Source organism: Lactuca saligna, chromosome 8, assembly GCF_052625555.1.
Source record: "Lactuca saligna cultivar CGN05327 chromosome 8, ASM5262555v1, whole genome shotgun sequence".
In the NCBI taxonomy this organism is placed as follows: domain Eukaryota; kingdom Viridiplantae; phylum Streptophyta; class Magnoliopsida; order Asterales; family Asteraceae; genus Lactuca; species Lactuca saligna.
Window position 1 is genome coordinate 31,188,061 of NC_136424.1, and position 7,724 is coordinate 31,195,784.

The 7,724-nt window shown below is 32.2% G+C and overlaps 1 protein-coding gene across 2 annotated transcripts; it reads left to right on the forward strand.

Moving 5' to 3' along the window:
- Positions 1-204: 204 nt before the first annotated feature.
- Positions 205-2,941, forward strand: LOC145013194 (la-related protein 1C-like). Of its 2 annotated transcripts, none has more exons than XM_078971998.1 (7): positions 205-991; positions 1,116-1,629; positions 1,699-1,861; positions 1,931-2,021; positions 2,101-2,172; positions 2,247-2,468; positions 2,634-2,941. In XM_078971998.1, the coding sequence occupies exons 1-6, from the start codon at positions 521-523 to the stop codon at positions 2,385-2,387; spliced, it is 1,452 nt and encodes a 483-aa protein (XP_078828124.1). In that variant the 5' UTR covers positions 205-520; the 3' UTR covers positions 2,388-2,468; positions 2,634-2,941. The 2 variants fall into 2 exon arrangements, with proteins under 2 accessions (XP_078828124.1, XP_078828125.1); XM_078971999.1 differs by having other exon boundaries at positions 2,647-2,941.
- Positions 2,942-7,724: the final 4,783 nt, after the last annotated feature.

Below are 7,724 nucleotides of genomic sequence, written 5' to 3' on the forward strand. Positions count from 1 at the left end.
TAACGTACTAAATCAAATTGATCCTCTTTTAATAACATAACAAATATATCTAAACTTAAAAAAATTTCTTATCTAATAAGATTTATTTCCATATAAATTTGGGCTTCGAATACGCCCTAAAGAAGAGAATATAATGGGCCTATGCTTATAAAGTATATATAACACAGAGCCCTGAGGCCTGAGTTGTTACTTGTTTTTATTGTTACTGCCTTCTGTTTCATTCCCCACCTTCTCTCTTAACTTCTCCGTTCCCCTTCTCAGTGAAAGACGGAGGAATACAAGTAAGCATTTGGTGGCTGTTGTCGTTGACGATGCCTCCATTATTCACCTTCAAAAACCCTAATCCTTTTCTTCTAATCTGTATTATATTCTACATTAGCTCTTCTGTTCTGTTCTGATCACTTTACCTTTAATTTATGAAAATTTTTCAAACCATTGATATGATGTTTCTGATTCTATATTGAATCAAACCCTACGTCCGGAAAAGAGTTATTTTTCTTTGCCCTAATTTACCAATCCAATGATGGCCGATTCATCTACTGGTAGTGGGAGTACCATTACTCACTCCGGCGACGGCGGTGCGAGTGGTGTTAATAGCCCTTCCAGCCGGAGAAGTTTGCCTTCTCCGTGGGCGCAAGTTGTTCGAGGAATAATAGAGCCGGATTCGGTGCCTTCGTCTCATTCGCCGGGGGTTTCGGAACAGAATCCTGTTGTTACTGATCCGTTGACGGTGGTGGAGGTTTCGGCGGAGACTCCGCCGGAAAGCTCTAATGATATTAATACTTGCAATGCTGGTGGTGTAAAGAAGTCGGCATGGAACAAGCCCTCGGTTAATGGCGTTGTGGAAGGAACTACTACTCCTGTCATGGGCGCCGCTTCTTGGCCCGCTTTATCCGAGTCGACTCGTCCCGGAATGAGATCATTCTCTGCTTCTTCTTCTTCAGAGTCTTCGTCTACACCGACCTCCGATGGATCGCTCGCTGTTTCTCAGGTTAGTTCTTACGGCTGCGATCAATATACATGATAATAATAACAAAAAATGTGGCGTCAATATTTTGGCGTATTAGGTTTTCGTTTCTTATTACTAAATCCGTAAAATTTTGCCATCTTCTCAGGCACCTGTAGCTTCGCAACCGCGCCCAAATCAAATTAAACCTAACCCCAACAATGTGCATCCCGTCCGACAGCGACCATTTAGACGTGGCGGCGGTGCATCTACAGGCTACAACGGACGGCAGCCACTTCCACCACCGTTCCCTCTTTATGACGTGTTTGGTAATTTAGTACCGGCGGTTCCTAACCCCACTCCGGCGAGAGAACAACCTCTTTTCAAGGAGAATAACTGGTCCCCTAGGGCCGTTGGTGGTGTTGGGCAGCAGAACCGGAGGAATAATAATAACTTTGGTCCTAGACCCCGTGGTGGTGGAGGACCTTACGTTAACAATGGCTATGGTGGCAGACGTGATCACCATGATCGTGATTGGCGTGGTCCTCGAAATCATGGACCTAGAGATGTTCGTATGCAACATCAAATCGCTCCTCCGCCTCTCCCTAGAGGATATATTCCACCACCACATCCAACTCTTTCTCCGTTTATTCCCCCTCCATATGGAGCTCCCATGGCTTATGGTAAGTGACATTATGTTTCCTCTTTCTCCCATAAATTCTCTGTGACTGAATACTTCAAACTTTCTACAGATATGGCTGCATCATATGTATATCTCCCTACACTACCTTCTGAACAATACAGGGGCCCACCTGTTCTTCCTCCTCAGACACCTCCACCAGTTCCCATGTTTGTGCCAGTTATAAACCCTCCTTTGAATGTTAAGATAGTTAAACAGATCGAATATTATTTCAGGTGAGTTTTTACTTTTTTTTTAATTATACTATATTTGTGGGTGACACAATTGTTTTTGTGAAATCACAGTGATGATAATTTGGTGAAAGATGACTTTTTGAGGTCAAACATGGATGATGAGGGATGGGTTCCTATCACATTAATAGCTGGTTTTCCTCGAGTAAGTAAACTCTCACTGCATGTGTCTTTTTTCAAGTTTCAAGATCTTTATTTGACTTTTTATGGTATCTTTTTTTCAGGTTCAAAGCTTAACAAATGACATCCACATGATTTTGAATTCCTTGAGAGATTCAAGTATTGTTGAAATTCAGGTATATATATAAAAAGTTTATAACTTGTAATGTAGTAATATATTAATGTTTAATTATTGTTTTTATGTAAAAAGGGTGAGAAGATAAGGAGTAGGGATTGGAGAAGATGGATGAATGTTCCAAACAGGTTTCAATCAACAATGATTGAAGAAGGTATTTCAATACAGAATCTGACAATGGAAGATGACAGGAGTATTAGTGCTTCAAGTTCTTGAAGTCAAACGGTTGACTATGCAGTCAAAGGTCAACATCATCTTTGAGAGTGTAGCAAGATTTTGCAGTGTTGGAGTAAATAGGTAATGTTACTTTGTATAGTTATGCCATATATACATATATGCTACTTTGTAACATATATATATATATATATATATATATATATATATATATATATATATATATATATATATATATATATATATATATATATATATATATATATATATATATATATGTATGGCTAGTTTTCTGTTGAAGGTGTGAATGATGATGAAAGTTGAAACCTGAAAGTGGTTTTGGGAGTTGTTGCTGCTTACTGAGGATTGAGGATTGAGGAAGATGAGTAACTATTATTTTGGAGGGTATAAATCTTTATATGGAATGGATTTTTATTTTTTTATTTTTATTTTAAGGTCTTAGGTTTTTAAGCATGATCCCATAAAGGGTGCATACATTTTATGGTACTTTAACTTGTTTGACTGATCGTATCTACCTTTTGTTAAGAATGGTTATGCGATGAATTTGGGTTTGTTTTAGTGTTTTGTAGATATAATTTAATGGTTTGATGACACTTTTGGGATTTTATTGAGTGTATTAGCACTTTTGAACATGTGTTTGACAAACATAATGTCCCCTAACAACCTCAAAATTTTGGTAGTAGTCATCAATCAAGCTCTAAGGATATGCTTTCATTTGGTGGGACCACGTAAAGAAGCATTATTGATGGGTTCGGCTTGTACTACTTTTAAAAATCACTAAATTTTGTTTCGACTAAACTGCATAGTTGTTTAAAATTGTTATTTTTGTCTAAAAATGTTCGCACTACCACCAGACATCTAAAGTTTTCATTTTATTGCTTGTTTGGTCATTTGTTTTGATTTTTTTCGAATTGATGGATTTGTTCCTGTGAATATGATTTTCTTCTTATTTGTTTTTTTAATTTTAAATTGAAAAAAATAAAAAATAAAAATAAATCTGTGTGTGTTTACTGTGTCAACACAAATCCATGACAATCATCCTGCCCAAAATCCACAACAATGTCTTGAACTTGAAACCCACATTCAATCTCACTTGCCAGAGCATTCATTGGAGCTGAAGGAGACGACATCAGACCAAGATCCGGCGAGGTCACCTGTCGACTTTCTGAGAGATAGGAGATAGAGACAATCATCGTATGGTTTTAGGGTTTCAGATGCTTGTATCTCTAAAACTACTTGAAGATAACCGTTTTTCAATAGATCAAGTTCTTAAAACTGTTAAACCTAAACATACACATGTATGAGGTGTGGTAAGAGGGCTATAAGCACAGCCACGGTTGAATACCACTACGAGCCACCCTTTATTTCTTGTTCTCACCAGCATATGTCGTACATATGCAACTTGGCTTCCTCCCGACAAACCAACCTGCAAAATTAGTACACAATGAATGGTGGGTTTGAAAGTTAAATTTCAAGAGGGGGAAATGTAGACCGACAAGTAAGAGTAGGATAGGGGAGGTTTCCAGCAAGTTGCGGGCATCGCCGGAGAACCAATCGAGGGTGACAGAAGGAGTCACGAGCTCCGCCCAGAACTTCCAACAACGGGTGATGGTCTTTGAATTGACTCGCTATCGTTCCTATAACAACGACGGGGGTCATAATGGTCGGAATGGAGATAGAGAAAGGTGACGTTAGGTGGTGATAAATGATGAAAGGTTTAGCTGAGGTTGAAGGTTGGTGAAATTGATAAGTGGAGAGAGAGAGAGAGAGAGAGAGAGAGAGAGAGAGAGAGAGAGAGAGATTTATTTTTATTTTTATATTTATTTTTTTTATAAATCTGATTTCAAAATAAAAAAGACAAATAAGAGAGAGAGAGAGAGAGATTTTATTTTTATTTTTATTTTTTATTTTTGTAAATCTAAAATCAAAAAAACAAATAAAAACAAATGAGAGAGAGAGTGTGTGTGACTTATTTTTATTTTTTAATTTTGTAAATCTAAAATCAAAAAAACAAATAAAAACAAATGATAGAGAGTGTGTGTGAGACTTATTTTTATTTTATTTTTATTTTTTTAAATGTAAAATCAGAAAAACAAATAAGAAAAAAAATCATATTAACAGGGACAAATCCGTCATTTTGAAAAAAAAAATCAAAACATATTAGACCAAACAAGCAACAAAATGAAAACTTTGGACCTCTGGTGCTACTCCAAACTTTTTTGGATCAAAGTAGCAATTTTGAGCAAACCACAGGGACAATTTGTGCAGTTTATTCTTTTGTTTTTCATAATTTTTTAACTTTGATATTTTTTTTAAAACACCTACATATTCATCCTCACTAACACCTTACACTGATGCCATATACTCATCACCATCTAAAACATACACGCACATCCTCGCTCACACTATGCGACTGGGTGTTGGTGGAGATTGTGGTTGGGTAGGTTCGGTTAAGTTGTTCGAGGTGATGTGTGTACGAGTATAAATGAGATGTAGGTGCGTGTGTTTTGTACTGTATTATTTAGAATAAGAAAGAACTAGAAAATAAAAACAAAAAAAAAAGTACACATCCAAACAAATTTTCATTTTTGAAAATAAACAATGAAAACATAAAATCAATTTTAACAAAACGTGTTTTCTTTTTGTTAATTTCTATTAAAAGCGAGAAAGAAAAACTCATTTCAATTTTCTAAAAAATAAAAATAAATGGTCTTCTGTAACTAAACTCTAATCATTTTGTTTGGAGAGCTTTGTTAGAACCCCAACTAGATTTAATTTGTCTAAACAGGGATTGGAGTTTCATTCTATTGATTGTCTGATGTATGGAAACAATGAGTCACATTTTATCACGACTTCCATGGCTTATGATTTATGGTCAAAGTTGGGAGGTGGTGTCAAATTGGTTTATTAGTGTCCACGTTTATTCGGGAATGATTGTCTAGGGTTAATGACTTGCATGCATCCACTAGCACGAAGAAAACATTGGAGGTAGTAATTCTTACGATTCTTTGATTGATTTAGGTGTTGTTTATTTTTTCTATGGCAAAATGTTTATATTCCGCAGACCATATTTGCAGACCTTTGCAATAGAAGATGCTGATCAAATATCTGCAATTTGAAAGATTTTTTTTAACGTTTGTAGACTGCTAAAATGAACTAAAATACAAATAAAATGATTTTATAAACTTAAAATAGTTTTTCAATACTTCTTATGACTTTATGATAAATAGTAAATAAATCTAGATCAAATTTATGTATTATTGTATAAAAAAAATAGTATGAATTAATCTATATATTTGGTAAATACCAATAAGATTTGGTTCAAAATTATATATAAAGATTGCAATTAGGGATTAAAAAATTTAACGCATAAAATTAACAAAAATAACTTTGATTATAAAATGAAAGTTTTCGAAAGCTATATTTTATTTTTATTCGGTTAAATCAACTAAAATCTAACCATTAAATATGTTTCCAAAGAAATTGACAATGTTGCATTAATATATATATATATATATATATATATATATATATATATATATATATATATATATATATATATATATATATATATTAATTTAACAAAATAATATTAGACAATATTAAGATTAGTTTCATACCTATATACACTTCAATGATAATTATTTTAATTAATTTTTATTTGTAAATTTTTCACAAATGTTATGATTGTCTCGTTGAACCTTTTTTTCTTTAAATATTATAACTTTTTTTTTTCTAAATTGTTTATCAGAGATAAAATTAAAATAAATCTAAATTTTAATTAAATAAAACAACAAACAAAACAAATATATATGCGCTTTTAGTGTAGAAGATGTCTAAAGATATTAAAAGACTATAATCCACATCTGCGCCAAGAAGGGACACGGGCACGCAAACATTTTTTGGTCTGCGATCTTTTATAAAACAAAACGGTCTACAAAGATTAATGTTTTGTTTGTTTTTTCGAAGCAGAAATTCATGAAGTTTGTGGACCACCTACGCAACCCAGCAAAAGAGTTGGACCAAACGACTACAGTCCGTAATAAGAAACATGTTTGTTTTTTAACATCTGCAGACTGTTGCATAAACTGAAATTTAAATAAACTAATTTTATAAACTGACAACACCAAAATTTTAATAATTATAGTCTTAAAACAAACATTGAAAAAATACTAAAAAATGCATTATATATATATATATATATATATATATATATATATATATATATATATATATATATATATATATATAATTCATAAAAAAAAAAAAGTAAAATAAGCTATCAGTTTTATTCTTAAAAAAACTTAATTTTAAAAAACATAAAAAGGAAAAATATAAAAAGAATTAAGAAAATATTGCAAACAATATCTACAAATTTCATAGAAGAATTACACATGTTAAAAAGATGCAACAGAAACTGAAAATATTATTAAAAGATACGATAAAAATTAAAAAAATTAAAGGTTTTTTTTTTTAAAAAAAATCAATTTATAAAAAATTATGGAAACTAAAAAAAAAAATGTATCTAATCCGTAAATCAAAGCTAAAAAAAATATGAAAGTTGAAAAATAAAAATAAACTATACCATATTTCTATAAAGAAATTACTTGAAAAAAATAAAAACCGAAAATGTTTGAATTTGCAAATCAAGTATTACGCCATACAGAGGTTTTGTAGTTTGAAGGAATTTCTTTTTTTTTTAAAACAAAAAATATCTAATGTGTGTGGTCTATGCATCGTTGACAAAAGAAACCAAAATATCAACAGACAAAAAACCAAACATCACCTTACTAATATAGAAACTAGGTGGTGTTTGATTTCAAATTGGGCGAGAAAAGATTTAAAAAATGTATCAGTAATTGGTGTACTTGGCTTAAAAACCTATGAAATTGTTGTTTTCTTTTCCATTGGCTCATTGCTAGTGTGCGCTTTAACGAAATATTCGGTTGTTAAAGAAAAAATAAATAGCATACAACCAAGCTCATGTGTGAAAAGTTTACGCCTAATTCCTTATCAGGCCCGAATCACAATAACAATGAATATTCATCTACCACGTTTTTTTAAATGTCACGATTGGGCTACTATGAACGTGATTACCAAAATCACGCTATTATATTTAAACATTTTCGTGTGAAAATTTTTATAGGTAAAAATCATTATTTATTATTTTTCTATATAAAAATCATTATGTCAAATGTTACACATTGCTTATGGTTTCTTTTTCAGATTCGATACTTTGTCACCAATTAGGATGGATTAATTGTTTGTCTAGAATAATGTTAGTTACTAAAAATGATACAAAACCAAAAAAAAAAAAAAAAAAGGATCATAGATATCTATAAACACCACCTAACCACA

Excerpts from the sequence above, each read along its gene's own strand:
- LOC145013194 (XM_078971998.1), top strand. The coding sequence starts at position 521 with ATGATGGCCGATTCATCTACTGGTAGTGGGAGTACCATTACTCACTCC. Across the intron at positions 992-1,115 it reads GATCGCTCGCTGTTTCTCAG|GCACCTGTAGCTTCGCAACC; the intron begins GTTAGTTCTTAC and ends CCATCTTCTCAG. Across the intron at positions 2,022-2,100 it reads TAATAGCTGGTTTTCCTCGA|GTTCAAAGCTTAACAAATGA; the intron begins GTAAGTAAACTC and ends TCTTTTTTTCAG.